Raw genomic sequence first — 19,337 nt, 5'->3', positions numbered from 1 at the left:
AACCAAGGATAATTTTACAGAACAATCTAGTGAATGCACAGCACAAACTAAGATATGTACTGGACAAACTAGCAAATGTACATAACAAACTGCTTTATGTACATAACCAATTATGATTTGTACAGAATATATTGGAAATGGCACATGACGAACTAATAATTATCACGCAAAGGCAGTTTAGGCGTTCCATATTCCTTCATGGTTCACACTGTCACTTACAGTTATGTTTACACATCCCAAACTTTCATGAATATATTCCATCATTAATTCAACAAACACTATTGATCACATCACAAAATGACAATTTTATAACGAGAATCAGATTTACTTACAGGAATATTAATTTTAGAATAACTGTCAATTTCTTTTTTTGACAGATTTCTAAATGTTTTGACAGCGAATACACATTTCCCGGCCAAGATTGAAATCCCGTTTCTAGTCACGTGACGTGCACCTGCCAAACCGAAAGTAGGATACTTTTGGAGTTTTTAAAAAAGCAATTGCCATTTTGTCATATCTGTTAAATGAGGAACATTTATTCTGTAATAAACATTCTTTTAAAAAGAGCTCTAACCCGTAATAAGGCGGATTTTTTCATTCTTTATTAACGTCACTTCGCGAGAGTTCAGAACGTTGGCTTTGGTAGCAACAAAATGGCGACAATAACATCGAAAAGTGTCGAATATTTATCCTCACTTCCAGTAAGTTGTTGACGTCGTTTTTACTAAAATACTTTATAAACATAATTTTTATAGTTTTAAATTAAAAATGTAGCCAGACTTAAGTGTTGACAATTCACTGTTTTAACAATACTCACCGCCTCAGTCATCCGGATCTGTCATTTTATAAACATATAAGAATTGGACATGGTTAACACTTCTATTGTGCTTTCTAAACAAAACAGTGCCTCTTAGTCGTAATCTCAAACATTCAGCTACGACCTGCAAACTTAAAGGTAGCAACATACTTTCAACAACAAAACCCATGAAGTTTTTTTGCCTAGGGCTACATTACTGAGTATATCATATTTTAGTTTTATATATTTCTTAAAGAACCCTAAGATAAGATAATATTTATTTAACGTCTGTTATAGATAAAAGTTACAACATAAGTGTGAATGTTGTATCCTACAAAAACATATTATCCTATAACATACAAACAAACAAGCTGTAAATAAAAGCATAAATTTACAGTTTGTTTGTATATATTTCAGACAAGATCATAAACACTGTCCAACTGTACCTTTAACAATATGTTATTGTAGGAGAAGACCTCTGTAAGCTGTTGCTTTCGGCTCTGATCCTTTTTCAAGCATTATCTTTTGTACTATGTACCATGAATTGTAAATATTGAAATCATTGTTTGAAATAAACTATGTTTAACTAAACTAATTAGGGACTCTGAATAAAGAGTTATAGTTTATAACACACTAAATAGTTGTTGTTCTATATTCTATATAAAATTGACCTATTTCCAATGACTGCAGCACACACCAGGACTCATTTTAAATATCTGTAACTTAATTTTCTTGAAGAATATTGTCAGTGCTAACTAAAAACCAAAAGAAAAGTGGGGGTCATGTTTGATGCAAGAAAAATAATTTCAGTCAAACACACAAACTGCAAAATCAGCTAAAAAATGAGACCCCAAATTATTCCGGTGGTGTATGATCTACGTTTCCATGAAAAATTTTGTCATGTTGTTATTTCATTATGAAAATGCTACCTACATGTCAAGCATAGATCTGTCATGTGATTTTAGCAAAAAAAATTGCAAAGAAAATAAGGAAAATAGCTCTACAGAGCAAAAAAACTCAGGACTATTTGTATCCGCCATTATGCGACTACCATTTTTTTTCGCGCCATTTTTCTATTTAGTGTCTGTATGCCAGAAAAGGGCATACATACACAAGTTCTGCAGTGGAAATATTGTTACAACTTTAGCAGTGCAGTACTGTTTCACAAAAGAACAAAGGCATATTTCTTGATTGGAATCTGATAATATTTTTATTACATACTCATTTACTTGAATTGAATTTGATATTATATAACTGATATAAATTTCTGGTTATTATATTCTGGTTATAATTAAGCCTTAATAAAGTTAAAAATATCAGTAGAATGGAAAGTATCACCATTACTGAAGTTTTGAACCCAATACTCGAGACATAATAAAATGTCTAAAAAAGGGACGTCACACACCAAATATCAAATTTGAACATCAGTATGAAAATATGTTGATGATTCGGATCTTAAGTGACAAAATATGTATGTTAAAACTATGTTTTCAGGTGATCAGGATGGCTTATTTAATATTCCAATATTTTATAGTTGCTATTCCTCTCAGGAAGTTCTCACACTGTCTTTACATCTTGTTATTTGGATTATAACAGTTAAACAACTGTACAAGTTAACTCAGTATTTTAATATTTTCTGGTCTTTTTGGATCGCAACGTACATTCACTTTTAATATAACAGAATTCTGCTGTGGGGCATAAGGGGTATGTGTTGCACATTTCATTACCTCTCATGAACAGACTGCAAACAAAGGGTTTTCTTATAGATTTCATAAGCAAATTTGTTGTCGCGAAACACAGGCAGAATTAGCTTGAATCCTCTGTTGTTATGTTTCTATATAATTATTCTCTATATTACTGTGAAATCAATTTTTTTCGCGTAGGACGAATTTTCGCGTAATTCGCGCTAGGACCGAATGCGCGAATTTAGGACTGCACTATTATTATTTTTTAATTATATGTTTTCATTTCTAAAATTGAAAATGTGCGAATTAAAGCCCGAATTAAAGCCCGCGCAAAACAGTCTTTTTTCACGTTTGTGCAAAATTTCATGCCAGCGAATTTAAATGATTTCACAGTATTTTATAAAATTTTACTTGCACTGATTTCTTTTAGGAAGCTGTTCAGAAAACACATTCAACAGCTCAATAATTTGTCACCTTTGGGCAAAAAGTGTTTCTTTATTTCAATGAACTTCTTCACTTTTTGCAGTATACTTTGTGTCCATCAATAACAATTATTTCTTCACTTGTTCAGTGCCATTGAAGTCTCATGTATTGACAAACTTACCTATTAAATAAGGACATATTTCATTTCAGAAAGTACAAGGCCGACTTGCTTTGGCACACAAATTAGGATGGCCGCCTTTCAACGAGGACCAGAATATGCAAGAGTCAATCAAACTTGATTTTCTCTTTGACGGTATGAATTTTGCTGTAGAGAAAGGTTTTCCCTGGAACAAGGTTGCCTTTGTTGTTATGTTTGCTGAGAAACTTACACAAGAAATACAAAGTAAGTCAAGTCATGTATTTTAGTATTGTTTAAATAAAACTTTTGCATTTTTAAGCAGCATACGGATGTTGTAAATTGACCACATCATACTTTATTAATTTTTAAAGAATTTTGCTCATTTAGGCCAAGGTGCAGGGATGAAATGTTTGTCAAATCCTTCTTGTTAAAATTACTGTTAGGTATTTAAAAAGTACAGTCTTTTGAAATCCGACAACATTGTAAATACATTGTATACCTGCTTTCCTCGTAATTCAAGGTAAAATGCATTTTTTGCACGAGAATTTCAAGCTTTGTCAACTGTGACACAATAGTACAATATACCGGAAGAACATAATTTTCATTATTTTGGTTGTGTTCAGTCATGGCCTTATTTATTTGCATGGATTGCAAGTCTGCCTAGCTGTAAAGGTTGGTATGAAAAATTTAGCATGATTTCCCATGACACAGTAAGAGAATGAAGGTCATACTAGTGTCATGTTTTGTAAATATTCAATAACGGCATTTAATATTTCATAAATATCAAAATCTGTAAGTCAAACTAGTTGTTTCATTTTCCTTCACTAATTATCTTTTTTTACAGAATGTCAAAAGATAACAGATATTCTTGGTTTCTACAACTCACAGGCATCAGAACTAATACAGACATTAGGAGAAAGAGAATATAAAATTTATTCCTCTTTTATTTTTGAGACAATTCTGCCTCATTTCAAACTATATAAGTTGGTATTTACCACCCCTCGTGCGGAGCAAATTCCAAACTATCCTATTGCCTTAGAACCACCGTTTGATGCAAAAACATTAAAAGAAACCAAGCCTTTAAAAGTTTGGGAATATGAGAAAAAGATCAAAGAGGTGGAAGTGAAGGAAGAAGAAAGAGAGAAGGAAAGGTTAGCTGAAAAAGAAAAGAAATTATCCAAACTGGAAACAGAGTCTGCAGATGCTCTGAAAAAGGTTGTCCAAGTTGAAACACCTTTGGACAAAGAAGTATGTAAATAATTACATGAAAAAAGTGTTTCCGAATGTTTTATATTGCTTACAGTGAGTGAAATAACGCGATCTGTCTGTCTCTTAAATAGTTTTAATTCGTCTTGTAAGTTTTGCTACATTCAATTTGGGGACAGTTTAATATTGAAGTTTCTGTTTTTGTCAATACAATGTAAACAATGCAGGTTTTTCACTAGTCTTACTAAGTGACTGGGACTACATGGATCCTATACAGTCCCTATCCCCGTGTACAGGTAACAAGTAACAAATGTCAGAGACAGGACTAGTTTTGCACCAGATTTCTTTTTATTAACTAGTTCACATTTACTTAGTCGTTGTAGAAATGGATTGCTGTAGGCTCAATTCAAGAAGTAGTCTTCAAGTGTAGTCAAAGCTGTCTACAGTCGATATGAAATAAAAAGGTTTAAACTTATCTTCTTTTACAGACAGTTGGAAGTATAATTGAGGAAGTGATGAAGCAATATACAATGTCTGCCACAGAGAATATGAAGTTCGAGATTGAAAAATTACGTGATGACCTCGAGTTTAAATTGGAGAAAACAAGTATGCCCAGACCTCAAGTACTAGGTATGTTGACACTTAAGATACTGAAATGAATTTCTGGGAGCAAAAAAAATTAAGACTTGTTATGAGGGTTAATCCAAAATTAATCTCCGTGTCCATTATATTTTATCAAGATGTAGCTAATTCAATTCTCATTACACACGTAAATATTTCTTTCTAGGACTGTTTCATTTTAAAAATATAAAACCTCAGGGTTACATTTGATACCATGTTGCTGCACACAGAAACTGTATTTGTTACATAAGCATACCAAATACAGTCATCAGCTAACCGTCAAAACAAGAAATTAACAAAGTTTTGTAAGTAATGTTTATCTGCAGTCAGCAGTGAAAACTTTAGTGGCATCATTCAGTTTCACTACCGTTATGTAATGCTTGTCATTTATATATATAACGTAGAATAAAACCTGAACTTGGCAATTGGAAATGAAAATCATTTTATGCCAACAATGAGTAAATTTATTAAAACAGCTATGTAACTATCTTTCTAAAAATAAAGTATGCTGTTAAAACATTTGAGATGTTAAATAATTCCAAATAATGCCTTAAAATCTGCTTAAAATGTGCAGATCTCATTAATCATGGGCAAATAATTAAAAAAAACAAGCACAAAGACCTTACATTTTATTTTACAGTATTAAAGGTCATATGTTGATTTACAAATGTGAGACTTTTCATTAAAATCTATATTGTAAACAAATTTCTGTTCATGAAAATGTTAACAAAACTATGATTTTCCCTGTAGTCTCCCATTATGCAAACTTGTGAGGTCCAAATTTTTCAAGTCTGTCCAACAAAAAATTGAGCACACCGTATCTTTTTTTTTATTTTCCAGATTTTCTAAGTATATTCTGAAGTTTTGAAAAATCAGAGTGTAATCAAATTCTACATTGCAAAAATGTTTTGATATGAACATGCAGAACTACTTTAAAAGTACTGACCTCTAGATGGTACAATAACAAAGAAAAGATTTTTAGATATCAGGAAATTAATGCTCTATAAGAATACTTTGAAACTTAACGGTAGTTACGGACAGATTAAGTGTTATAGAAACACACGAGTATTGGTTGTTTTTACTAATTTTTCCAGTCTAGATTGAAAAGCGTTTGTAATGGGGTACCTGAGGTAAACTGCCTTTAAAAGTTATAAGTAATTATATTCAGCAGTTGTCAGGTACATATTCCTCAGTGGTGTACTGGTTAGGAACACGGGAACATTTTTATTGCCAAGGTGGCCCAGGTTCGATTCCCGACTCAGGCATGTTTTCTTTTTCTTGATTTGGCATTTTTAGCTCGTCTGATTTTTAAAAAAATCTACAATGTATTGTCGTCACTTGATCGTCGATGTCAGTTAAAATTTTTGTTTAGGTCCACCTTTTCTCAAAAACTATAAAAGCTACAGCTTTGAAACTTTGCACACTTGTTTATCATCATTAGGGGACTATGTAGGCCAAGACCCATAACTCTGATATGTATTTTGTCAGAATTATGGCCCTTTTTGTACTTAGAAAAATTGAGTTTATTGGTTAAATTTTTTGTGTAGGTCACCTTTTCTCAAAAACTATTGAAACTTTGCACACTTGTTTATCATCATTAGGGGACAATGTATGTCAAGAACCATAACTCTAACCTGCATTTTTATCAGAATTATGACCCTTTTTGGACTTAAAAAATCTGAATTATAACTCTTTTCTTACATATTTTCCAGCACTTGCAGATGTGCGGTGGCACCCGTAGGCAGTGCTCTTGTTTAAGATAGTATGTTCATAATAACCAAACTTTAGTTTTAAAGATCATTTTTGCCAAATTCTGGAGGTCAGTGCCTTTAAAAGTGAAAATCAAAACTATTCAAATTATAACCAAATAAAATGAAGATTTTTAAATGAAATAATAAGCCTTCTTTCACCAAAAAAAGACTGCACAAAAGAAAAAAAATCAGAATTCTGTAGAAATATTTGCAGTCACTTTTTCTGCTTAGCTATACCATTACGCATGAAATTTATGTCATATCCCTGGCTTAGCCATTACTTTAATTGAAGAGAAAATGGCAACATGAGAAATGTCATTTTGCATATTATCATTGGCAATGTTTCCATCATCAGTTTCCAGTAATTTCTTACTCTAGAAAGGGACACTACATCACGATTACAGTGAAAATCTTGATATTTTAATTAGCTGGTATTGCAAAATAAAAACAAGAGGGCCATGAAGGCCCTGTATCGCTCACCTGACCTATTGACCTAAAGATCATCAAGATCAACATTCTGACCAAGTTTCATTAAGATATGGTCATAAATGTAGCCTCTAAAGTGTTAACTAGCTTTTCCTTTGATTTGACCCGGTGACCTAGTTTTTGCCCCCACATCACCCAGATTCAAACTTGACCTAAATATCATCAAGATTAACATTCTGATTAAGTTTCATGAAGATACAGTCATAAATCTGGCCTCTAGAGTCTTAACAAGCTTTTCCTTTGATTTGACCTAGTGACCTAGTTTTTTAACACACCTGACCCAGATTTAAACTTGACCTATAGATCATCATGATTAACATTCTGACCAAGTTTCATTAAGATATGGTCATAAATGTGGCCTCTAAAAGTGTTAACTAGCTATTCCTTTATTTGACCCCCGTGACCTAGTTTTTTGACCCACATGACCACGATTCACTAACTGCCTAAAGAACTCATCAAGTTTAACATTCATATCTAAGTGTTACTGGTAGAACACGGCATTTATTCAAGGTGGCCCAGTTCGTTCCGACTCAGCTTTTCATTTTCTTGATTTGACATTTAGCTGTCTGATTTTTAAAAATCTACCATGTATTGTCGTCACTTGATCTCGATGTCAGATTAAAATTTTTGTTAGCCACTTTTCTCAAAAAGTCATAAAGCTACAGTTTAAACTTTGCCTTGATTACATCATTAGGGGACTATGTATGAGACCCACACTTGACATGATTTCAAATTATGGCCCTTTTAAAAAATCAGTTTAAATTTTGTGTAGCCAGCTTTTCATAAGAATATCGAAATGTGCCACTGTTTACATCATAGGACAATGTTTCTGAATATAACCTTGCTTTTAGATTTTGACCCTGACTAACCAATTTGAAATCTTGTCTTAATATCCAAGATTACATTTTGGACCACAGTGTCTTAAGAGTATGTTCATAATGGCCACTTAGTTTAAAATGCATTTTGCAATTTGAGGTCGTGCCTGTTATTAACTACAAACATATTCAAATATACCTATGAAGATTTTAATATAACATAATCAAGCTTCTTTCATCCAAAAAAGCGTGCACAAAGCGAAAAACAGATTTCTGTGATTTACCTGGTCACTTTTTTGACCCTAGATAACCAATTACGACATCAAATTTTATTAAGGTAATCCCTTGCTTACCATTATTTATTAAGGATTGGCCAAATGAAATGTACCTCAATGTTTGCAATTTCATTGATGTTTCCATATAGATCCATAATTTTTACTCCTAGAAGGACCATAATCAACTGTCAGAAATTTGATATTGTAATTGACCAGTTATTGCAAATAAAAATGGGCAAAATTGTACCATCTAAAGATTGTTAAACTTATTCCTTTGATTTGACCTGATGACCTAGTTTTTGACCCCAGATGACCCAATATCGAACTCGTCCAAGATTTTATTGAGGGTAACATTCTGACCAAGTTTCATTAAGATTGGGCCAAAAATGTGACCTCTAGAGTGTTAACAAGCTTTTCCTTTGATTTGACCTGATGACCTAGTTTTTGATCCCAGATGACCCAATATCGAACTTGTCCAAGATTTTATTGAGGGTAACATTCTGACCAAGTTTCATTAAGATTGGGTCAAAAATGTGACCTCTAGAGTGTTAACAGTCAAATTGTTGACGACGGACGGACGGACGACGGACGACGACGGACGCCGGACACAGGGTGATCACTAAAGCTCACCTTTGAGCACTTCGTGCTCAGGTGAGCTAATGAGTGAAAAGCAGCGGCATTAAAGATTTGTTAGAACTTACATAAAATGTTTCCTTTTGTTCTTCATTTCGAAAGTGTTACATTTCATTTGCATTATGTAATATCGATAGATTCTGTCATCCAGGTCCCCCAGAAAGATACAAGTTTAAAATATTACCAAAACCAGCCTTATCAAAACCAGTCTCTCCACCTTCCCCAGATGACTGTGTCTCAAGCTTTCCTGCTTCTCCAAGTTCTCAGGAACCACCGGAAACACAGTCTGTAACAGAATGGTTCTCTAGAATGCTAGATTTTCAGTATTTTGCTGTGTCTTTTGTAAAAAACAATATGCTCTAGTTTTAGTAGTGATTTGTTTGTTTTTCAGGTTAGAATATCTTTTAACATTTTATTGGTATTTTATATACTGCTAGCTTACTGTGTTTGACTGTGTTTGTTGGCGAATTTTATAAACTTAAAGGAGTACAGTCATTGATACTGTTAAAGTATAATAGAAATAGTATCATTAGATGCACATGTGAGTGCACTCATCATATGATATACATGTAATTTATATGCAAGGCAGTTTGAAGTTTTATGGAGACATCTTCTTTTTTAAATCTGTCATTGCACTTTCTCTCCTTCATGCAGAAAAGCATTATATTGTGAAATCATTAATTTTAAGTAGGAACTAATTTTTGTAGTTCATGAAATTAAATCCCAGTTACAGTAGTAAGAAAATTTTACATTAATTTCATCTTTAAAATTTGAAATCCCTGAATTTATTATATGCCCATGAAATTGTCCTATTTGCCAAAATACAAAATTTTACGACCATAAAATTAATGACTTCACAGTATGAGGAGATCATTATGTAAATGAAAAAATCTGCTAATTTTCATCAAATGTAATTCAGATGATAAAAGTCTTAATTATATATCACCATTTTATTCAGGTATTTAATAATTTTATATGATAAGACTACTGAATTAAATGTAATTTTGTTCAAATTTTTAACTTCATTTTTTCTAAATTTTAGGACCCCCACCAAGATACAACATCAAATCAGTGAAAATGCCGTCATCAAAGATGCCTAAATCTCCAAAACCTGGTTCCAGGGGATCAATGCGAGGCAAAAAGAAATAGTGAAACAGCTGGTTCCTGGGGATCAAAAAGCTCACCAGCATAATTCACAGGAAATTATTAGGCCAATTGTTCAGTTTGTCCAGTATGCAAATGTACTCTTAAGTGTATTGTAAGACACCCCATTTGAAATTACATGATTTAACTATTCCATTCAAGTCCTATAACTTTATACACAGAACCTATTAACTATTCTTGTAACAGATTCTCTTACCACATGTATATGGATCATTTCATTTTGAATTCGTTCAAAACTTTTTAAGTACCCCACACTCCTGTTAATTACTGATGAACATACAAGTTGTTTTCTATACTATTGTTTAACTATATATATATATATAAATATATATTTTGTCATTATTAAAGTTGTTGGAATTTTCTTTGTTTTCTTGCTTATCATGACATTTTGCAGTGGAATACCTTGATTCGGGAATATTTCGGCCATCTCCCATGCTTTTCATAAGCTGACTGATGTTATTGTTGCAAGTCATGTGATGTACTCCTGCTGTCACATGACCTTATTGTGACATCTGACTTCTTGCAATAACATAAGTAAGCTGGTGAAGAACATGTGAGATGGTTGAAATACAGTGAAACATTAGTCACTTGAGCATTGATGACACAAGCACTGCAGATAACTCAAGTGGTCTAAGTGGTACCTGACCATTTCTATATTATCTGTATTGCTTGTAGATAGCTGGAGCATTTTGCTCATACTCTTGCAACTTTAAGCAACAATACCATAGTCAAAATTTTCAGTAAAGTTTTGCTGGAAGTCTGGACTTACATAAACCATGAATCCAAAACAACTTTTTCTTTGCTGGGTAAAACATCACATTAGCACAAATCAACATATTTAGTAGCAACTGATGGTGGTATTTCATATTTCAAGGGCTGAGAAGAAAACTGCCTAAAGTGATTTGTTAGATTTAATAAGATACTTACTTTTCGTTCAGTACTTGTCCAATATGCTCTTAAAGTTACCTTCCATGGAATTGCAAGCATTTATATCTTTTATTTACAAGTTCAGACTATGCAAGCAGCCATTGTTCTATCTAAATTCCACTTTGTTACTTTGTAATTACTTATTTTTCATAGAGTACCGAAACCTATTTTAGAATGTGAAATTGAAGGTATATTTTGTCCGTTTTCCCGTACATCAAAAAATTCCCCGGATGTAAACTTATCAACAAAGGTGGCCACAAGCAGTAGTTCAGAGATTTTGGTGCGATAATTTGATTATAACTTGTATGTTTTTGGTTTATGAAGTATTAATCATTTTTCAACATAATCGTTTATCGGTTTTGTCTCAGTTTCTTACTGCTTGACATTATGAGTTTACATTCCGAAACAGATGTCTGTGTATGCGCTGAGTTTAACTGTGCATTTTTATAATTGCAGTGTCATGGACAACAATTAGTTGCTTCGTAATATTTCCCATCGAAATCTTTGAAAATACGCCAATTTTAGCTACTTCAATATTGAAAAGATTATTTGACCTTGAAAAATTAAAAAAATGTTTTTTTCTTTAACAAACTTTAACCCTTATCATGCTGGACACGATTTGTTCTGCCTTTGCGACCAGTGTAGATCATGATCAGCCTGCACATCTGTGCAGTCTGATCATGGTCTGCACTGTTTGCCATTCAGTATCTTTTTGGTAAGCTACCCTTTTGACAGTTAATGGTACTGTCCAAATTGAAAGATGGACAAGTTCATAATAGAAATTTAGCAGGGTAAGGGTTAATAGTTATTCGGAAAGTAGCTTTAAAACTACTTGTAGCTGCAAAGAACATTTTCATTATCTTCAAATAGTATCTTTGGTATAAAAATTATATTTGTAAAAATCGACAGTAAATATTCTTTCAGTAGGTACATAATTCAACACGAGCACTGCAATTTGGAGCAATATACACCTGGAGGTATGACCTTTGACCTTGACGCGAGCCATCCAAAACATGCGCTCTGCACATCGTCTCGATGTGGTGAACATTTGTGCAAAGTTTCTTCAAGCAGTTCAAGAGTTACAGAACAGACACGAAACAAAATCATATGACTTTTGACCCCTAAGTGTGACCTTGACCTTGAAGCGAGCCATACAAAACATGCACTCTGCACATCATCTCAATGTGGCAATCATTTGTGTCAAGTTTCTTCGAAAACCTTCAAGGGGTTCAAGAGTTACAGAGCGGACACGAAATTGCTAACAGACAGACACCGGCATCAAAACAGAATACGTCCCTTCGGGCGTATAAAAACATAACATTTTATGACTTGCACTAAAAAAGATATAATCTGAACAAAAAATTTTTACCAAAGGCCACCTTTTTTTAAACCCTTGAGAATCCTTCAAATTGTATGAAACTGTTGTGTGATTAAAATTTCTTTACCTCCAGTAAAAACGAAACTGCTTATTAGATACTGGTAGAAATGTGTCTTGCAATGTTCCCTTACCTTTTATTTTTCAAAACTCTGACCCTATTTAAATCCTGTTAAAAGTAAATCTGGAAGTTTCTTGTACTACCGGTTAAGTGTCTGGTCAATCTCTTACTTAGTGAATATCCTGTAATACTGGCATATTCCATTAAGTGGTTTGGGGGATTGCTGAATTATCAATACAAGAGGCCTTGATGGCCGTAGATTGCTCATCCAAACTTCACAGCCAACTAAAGATCATTCATGTGAAATCGTTTAAAAATTTGGCTAGCTGTTTCAGATTCTAGAAATTTTCCACATAGCCGTACAGAGAAAACTAGCCTCATCCATGGTGGCTATGTTTTTAAACAAATCAAAATTATCTGAAGGAAACTGGTATAGGGTCACTTAAGGAACATTGCTGTTTAATTATTCTGAAATTGGGGGGCAGTTACTGAGGTGATTTTCAAAGATTCCAGAAAACCATATAGAGAAAACTAGCCCTACCTCCCCTGGTTGATGTTTTTTTAATAAATCAAGACCTGGAGAAATTTTGTAGAAGGCCACCAAAGAACAATTTGGTTGGAATCATTTTTATCAGACTAGCAATTTCTGAGATGATTTTTTAGGTTTTCTATATAAAGATTTTAAAAGTCTTCCATATTGCAATATAATACAAACTAGTCTTGCCCCCCTGGCGGCACTGTTTCCCCCGCCCCCTTTTTAAAAAGATAATTCAACATAACTTGGTAGAAGGTCATCCAAATAACATTACTGCGATTAAAAACCAAGCCAGACTTAATGATTTTACATTTTTTATTTTGGTTGCCATGGCAACCAGAATTTTGCAAGGAGACCCCGATTTGAAATTTGAGAGAATCACCAAAGGAACATTCCTGTGATGTTTGGTTGAAATTGGCTTTCTGGTTAAAAAGGATGTGTTCTTTTTAAAGAAATTTTTGATAATGGACAAGACAAGAAATGACAGGACACTCAATGATCCTAAAAGCTCACCATGCATAGCACTCTGTTTTCTGGTGAGCTAAATAACTTCTATCAAAAGTAGATAAATCTGCCAAGGACATACTACATCATATCATTATACCAGATTTATTCATTTGACCATATATGGGTCAAATACCAGTTGACAAGAAGTCATTCTGGTATAAAATGTAATGAAATTATTTGCTGAATATGACCAAAGTTCTGAAGCTACTGCTGCACAAGTTTTCTCTCAAGAATAGCCGAAAACCTGCTTCAAAACTTGCAGATGGATTTAAAGCGATAGCTTCCAACACAATTCAAATTTCTGATACGAAATCTCCCGAATCAAACACCACTCATATGTCCGTCTATCTAACATTTTATTACTACTGAAGATGGATTCAAACATAGTGTATTTAATACAGCACTTTTAATTCAGTTCCGGCAATTCACAAATTTGTTGATTTTTTCTGTTTAATTTAATGTCAGTAGTCTGCAGGAAAAACTTTTTTCCCCAAATTTTTATCAAAACACAGATCTAATAATAAATAATGTAAAATCCGCAAGTCCTGCTGTTTTCAGAATTCGAATCTGAAGTCGAAATATTCTGGATCAAAATAGTGAACTCGTACGTAACCATCTTCTCCTCCACTGCTATAACTGTAACAGAAAAAAGAAGTCAATTGGTGAAAAACAAAATTAAAATGTCTCCTTAAATGGTCACAATCTTATATTTTCTTTCTCATAAATTAATTGACATTCTAGAACTATGACACAATTTTTGGTGCCCTTTCAACCTTAATGGAAGACCACAGAAGCACCTGAACATAACTTCTAACAAAGATGTGTAACACAATTTGGAGTTCTGGAACATATACTCTGCATCTCATTCTTATAAATGGAATGGAACATTAATCTTTTTCATATATATCACTGAAGGGGTTTAAAACATCATATTTTAGGCATGTAATTTAAGGCTAAAACCCCTTCATGTGTAATCTAGACCTTTGGCCAGCACAACTGAAACATTATCTGCATGAAAATTTCATGAAACTGAACATGTCAGCCAAGTTTCACTCACTATCTGCGCCTAAATATTCTTCAAGCAGTTTAAGAAGATACGGACCTGACAAGAAACTATATCTCTCCATCTTTGACAGTTAATTAAACGATAGGTTTTCATCTAATCATCTATTACAGATCTGAATGTTTTAAAAGATTTTACAATATGTATAATCAAAACAGTGTTTAACTATTGGCTTGAAATCTTTGTATAAATTACACAGACACTGCCTGGTAGAAATTCACAAACCTTTTGCCATCTGGATGGAAAGCAAGGCTGTTGATTGGTCCAAAATGACCCTTGACCCTGCCAAATTCTTCTTCAAAAATGAGATGATAGAAACGGGCATCAAACTTGCCAACTCGGGTAGAGGTTGTTGTCACCTCCATGGCTTCTTGACCACCACCCAATACAACCTGAAAAGAACAAGGATTTTTTTTTTTCAAACTTCTAAAAGCATATGAACTAGCATGTTATCACTTATCTGCTCAGAACCAATGATCATACTATATATGGAACAATGCCAGTTTAAAAGTCTTAATGGTTTTGTTAACTTTAAAATGCGACGGCCACATTTTTCGTTATGAGCATTACATACATCGACTTGCCAAATCCACTGGCACCAGAACAGAAAGAAAATGCCTCTGTACATGTTATACCCTACCCCTAGGTAATCTATAAGAACCATGGTCGTGAACGGGAAATTATACTAACCCATTTCAATCGTGTATTTCATACCTAAAACATGCAGTTTGGTAAATGTCTACTTTGGATATTGAACTAGTGGTAATTTATCTTCCATTGTGTACCAGTCACATTTCTTCAATATTTCTTATCTTAGAAAAACAAAGTTTACAGTTTTTTCAACGTTACAGAAAAAACTTGCTTGAACTTCCCTGGTGAAGTTCCGGTCTAGATTACAAAACCATTCTGATTGGCTGATGTGAAAATGTACGTCAATCATCATTTAACTACGCATGTATGCTAAAATGTGTTATGCAGCATAAATGTGCAAAATGAATTAAATAAACAGAACAGATGTATACCAATGTATGACTTCATATTCAAAATCATATCCAAGATGAATTTCATTCATCATTTCGAGTTTTGTTGTAAAACTGTGCATATTTTGCATTCTGTTTTTGTTTGTTTACATTTCGCGTAACATGTGAACACTGCCGTGACCTTTAGACCAGATGTTCATTAGGAAAGTTCACGCAAGTTTTTTTCAGTAACATTGACCAAAGCATAAAATATGTGGAGTATCTCTGCAATATGGAATGTTGAGACAATGTGAATGGTGCACGATGAAAGATAAATTATCGCTTATTCAATATACATGGTACCCATTCAGCGAACTGCTCGTTTTAGGTGAGAAAAGTACGATTGAAATGCATTAGTGCACTTTCCCGTTCACGACCATGGTTCTTATAGAATACCTAGGGGTAGGGTATAACATGTGCAGAGGCATTTTCTTTCTGAACTGGTGCCAGTGGCCAAATCCTATTTTGGATAACTGTTTTCTAACAAATGTGTCATATATTTGAATATTAGTATGTGAATGAAGAAGAAAATATAATTAAATCCAGTTTTTGATTACATCCCTTGATGGCACTGCCTGTATAAACTTGTGTACAATATTGAAAGTACAGCCTTTCTAACCATGTTATTATGAATATTCTTTATTTGAACATATACTTTATCTGTTTTTCACATAAAAGCCTTACACAACTTAGAGAATATTATCTGCTTTAATTGGATTTTAAGTCATACTTAAACAATAACAAAACATAATTATTATTAATATGGTGACTTTCCAACTTCTGATGGTGGTGGATGACCCAAATTGCTCCACCATGTATCATTTCAGGCACCTAGCTAGAACCATCAACCTTTTGTTCCACACATGAAAGAATTCTACCACCATACAAGGTTTTGAACCCACAGCCATGAGGGGCAAGTGTCAATCTGACTAAAGTACTTGATCTTCTAAATGAAGATCTGAGAACGACCCATTAACATTCGTCTTCTGTATATTTTGGATTTCCATTATTGTTATTTTTATGTTATCCAATCAGACGACTTGTTCGATTGTCAAAGGATAAGAAAAATATGCGGTTATTCCAGGACTCGAACCCGGGACCCCTCGCTTACAAAGCAAGTGGCCTGCCGACTGAGCTAACCGGCTATCTGATATATTACGACATAAGAATTATAAATATCAAAAGTCAATGCTACATGTAGATTTGCAAGATGTTGTAAGCTAGGCTCTGATTGGCTAGCGAAAGAGCCGTCAGAACGAGGCAATGAATAGGTCGTTTTCAGATCCTATGCGTAGCGTAATATAGGAGATGTACTTTAGTCAGATTGGGGCAAGTGTTTTATGTTAGCAATCTTAACCACTTTGCTGTAGAGGCCACGAACCTGCTTTAAACTTTTACTAACAATATCTTAGTGATTTGTTTTTCCATTCTAGTATCTTGCAATATTTTATTTGTTTTTGAAATGTTTCTAATTTAACAACAAGAGTATAAAAATCTGAGAAAAACAAGAGCTGTCGGATGACAGCGCGCTCGACTATTCGAGGAATTGATTGAAGAATGGGCTCAAAATATTACCACAGATATTCAGACAAAAGAAAAAAAAAAGATTAGACAAACAATGTTCTTGTATTTGTGGATTTCGGTAAGTCTTGCACTAAATGGCAATGTGTGAACCAATTTCAAAGTCCAAAAAGGGTCATAATTCAGCCAAAATAGTTGTCAGAGTTATGTACTCTTGCCTACAGATTGAAATCATGATGATAAACAAGTGTTCAAAGTTTAAAAGCAATATGTCAAATAGTTTTGACAAAAAGTGGACTTGTATGAAAACAGAACAAATTTCCAAGTCCAAAAAGGGCCATAATTCAGCTAAATAGATGAGTTATGTACTCTTTCCTACAGATAGAGACTATTATACTGAACAAGTGATAAAAGTTTCAAAGCCATATGTCAAACACTTTACACAAAATATTAACTGCTACGAAAAACTTAACCCAGATTTCTAAGTCAAAAGGGGCCATAATTCACCCAAAATCCTTGATGGAGTTATGTACTCTTGCCTATAACTGGACATGGTGATGGTAAAGAAGTGTTGAAAGTTTCAAAGCTTTATCTAAAAAGACTTTGTCAAAATATGAACTGGTACGAAAAACTTAACTGAGATTTTTAAGTCGAAAGGGGCCATAATTCAGCCAAAATTCTTGATGGAGTTGTGTACTCTTGTCTATAACTGGACATGGTGATGGTAAACAAGTTGTGGTAAACCTGGGTTTTGGCTCAGAAATATTTTGCTTTTTGTAAATATCTAAATAAATAGTTTTAGTTACCATGTTCTTTTACCGTACATTAAAGAATACATTATGACAGAGCTTTGCTGAAAGTTTGACCCTTATTGAGTAAATATTGGTCGAGTTATTCCCAAAAATATACCTAAAAAACTCCCGACTTCGAGAAAGTTTATCAGCAGAAACCATTAAATGCTCCTAAATACATATTTTATATTTTGCCATGGTATATCCACTTTCAATATATTGTAAATATATGTCTTAATATTTATGTAAAGTTTGAGGACATGACATTATGTAGCTTTAAAGTAATTATGAAAAATCTACTTTGCTTACATTTTTGCTAGTCCACTTCTTACTGACCAATGAAAATATTTATTAACAATATTTAGAGATATTGTTCAGGTCTGAAACTTTACTGTCATGTCAATGATATTAATTTTTAGTTATGTGAAATTTTGTAGATTTTTTAGAATCCTTGTTCTGTTGTAATCCTTTAAAAATGGCCCTTAGAGGAATAAGGTCAGTACTTCGGTCGAAAATGTGCTTCCGTGGTGTAGTCGAAAGAAGTCCATAATAAATAGATCCTAATTTTCCCATTTTTTGCGCAAATTCGTGTAGAACGAGTGCTTTAATCACCGTTTCTCACTACTAGAAGACATTCTGCATGAAATGAGACGGTTTTCATGTTCATACACCCCATATGGCAAGTTTTGCAGATCGAAACCGGAAGTAGGTGTTTATTGCGCGGACGAGAGTAAATATGCGCCATTTTTAGGGTAGCAGACCACAACTGACTGGCATTTCACTAGGAACTACATAACCCCCTATTTTCTTTTCATTTTTTCGTTAATTTGTGATAGAACTTTCATGAAAAATAGGTGTAGGAAAAAGTGATGTTCTCTAAAGATAAGTAAAGACGATATGAAGTTGTCGTTTTTTATATGAAACAAAGAAGGATTTGAATTACTGACCTTTAACCTATAAGAGCTGAAATAAGACTTTCTCGAAACACATCGCAATTAGTCTTAATAGTCATAGATCGGTTGTTTATGATATGAAAGGGTGTTTTCAATGCAAAATAATAGTGAAATTTGAAAAATTTTGAATTTTGACCATATTTTGAGAAGATGCGCCTATTCAGCAGCGATTTCTGGGATTAAAAAGCCAGTATTTTGTCTCCAGAATGTCAGAAAATGCACAGAGTGCATCCTTTTGGGTCTTATTCATGACGGAATGAATGATATTTCAGAATCCAAGTGAAAAATAATGCAAACGAGTGATACTTTTACCAAAATATACAATAAAAGGGCCATAGGGCCAAAATTTAGCCCAGTAAATTGGTAGGGGGTGGCTTCTATTAAATGTCTATATTTCTCTAAAATCTCGAAATATCACAATGAAACTTGGCAATATGTTTGGTATTACATCTTTCTTGAAAATAGAAATGAAAATTATGTGATATTTGAAAAGAAACATTTCTTATAGGAATAAGGTCAGTAATTCAGTCGAAAATGTGCTTCCGTGGTGTAGTCGAAAGAAGTCCATAATAAATAGATCCTAATTTTCCC

General features: G+C 33.5%; 3 protein-coding genes across 3 annotated transcripts in view; 1 reads left to right on the top strand and 2 right to left on the bottom strand.

Moving 5' to 3' along the window:
- LOC123525919 (lipoxygenase homology domain-containing protein 1-like) overlaps positions 1–450 on the bottom strand; it is a 231,377-nt gene extending 230,927 nt beyond the window's left edge. Inside the window, exon 1 of the mRNA XM_053537880.1 lies at positions 333–450. The gene's annotated coding sequence lies outside the window, so the exon portion shown is untranslated. The remainder of the gene's footprint in view (positions 1–332) is intronic.
- A 93-nt stretch (positions 451–543) lies between these two features.
- LOC123525436 (uncharacterized protein C8orf74 homolog) lies at positions 544–10,355 on the top strand. The gene is made up of 5 exons (XM_045304479.2): positions 544–701; positions 3,115–3,307; positions 3,888–4,291; positions 4,738–4,879; positions 9,873–10,355. Exons 1-5 carry the CDS (start codon positions 654–656, stop codon positions 9,977–9,979), a joined length of 894 nt encoding a protein of 297 aa, XP_045160414.1. The 5' UTR covers positions 544–653; the 3' UTR covers positions 9,980–10,355.
- Positions 10,356–13,738: 3,383 nt separating this feature from the next.
- LOC123525437 (eukaryotic translation initiation factor 3 subunit I-like) overlaps positions 13,739–19,337 on the bottom strand; it is a 54,411-nt gene continuing 48,812 nt past the window's right edge. Inside the window, exons 8-9 of the mRNA XM_045304480.2 lie at positions 14,688–14,854; positions 13,739–14,035 (exon numbers count right to left, since the gene is read on the bottom strand). Coding sequence (XP_045160415.1) covers positions 13,954–14,035; positions 14,688–14,854 — 249 coding nt within the window. The 3' untranslated portion in view covers positions 13,739–13,953. The remainder of the gene's footprint in view (positions 14,036–14,687; positions 14,855–19,337) is intronic.

This window comes from Mercenaria mercenaria, chromosome 3 (assembly GCF_021730395.1).
Source record: "Mercenaria mercenaria strain notata chromosome 3, MADL_Memer_1, whole genome shotgun sequence".
Lineage (NCBI taxonomy): Eukaryota > Metazoa > Mollusca > Bivalvia > Venerida > Veneridae > Mercenaria > Mercenaria mercenaria.
Note: the sequence above shows the minus strand (reverse complement) of the source record. Positions and strands in the feature narration are given on the sequence as shown.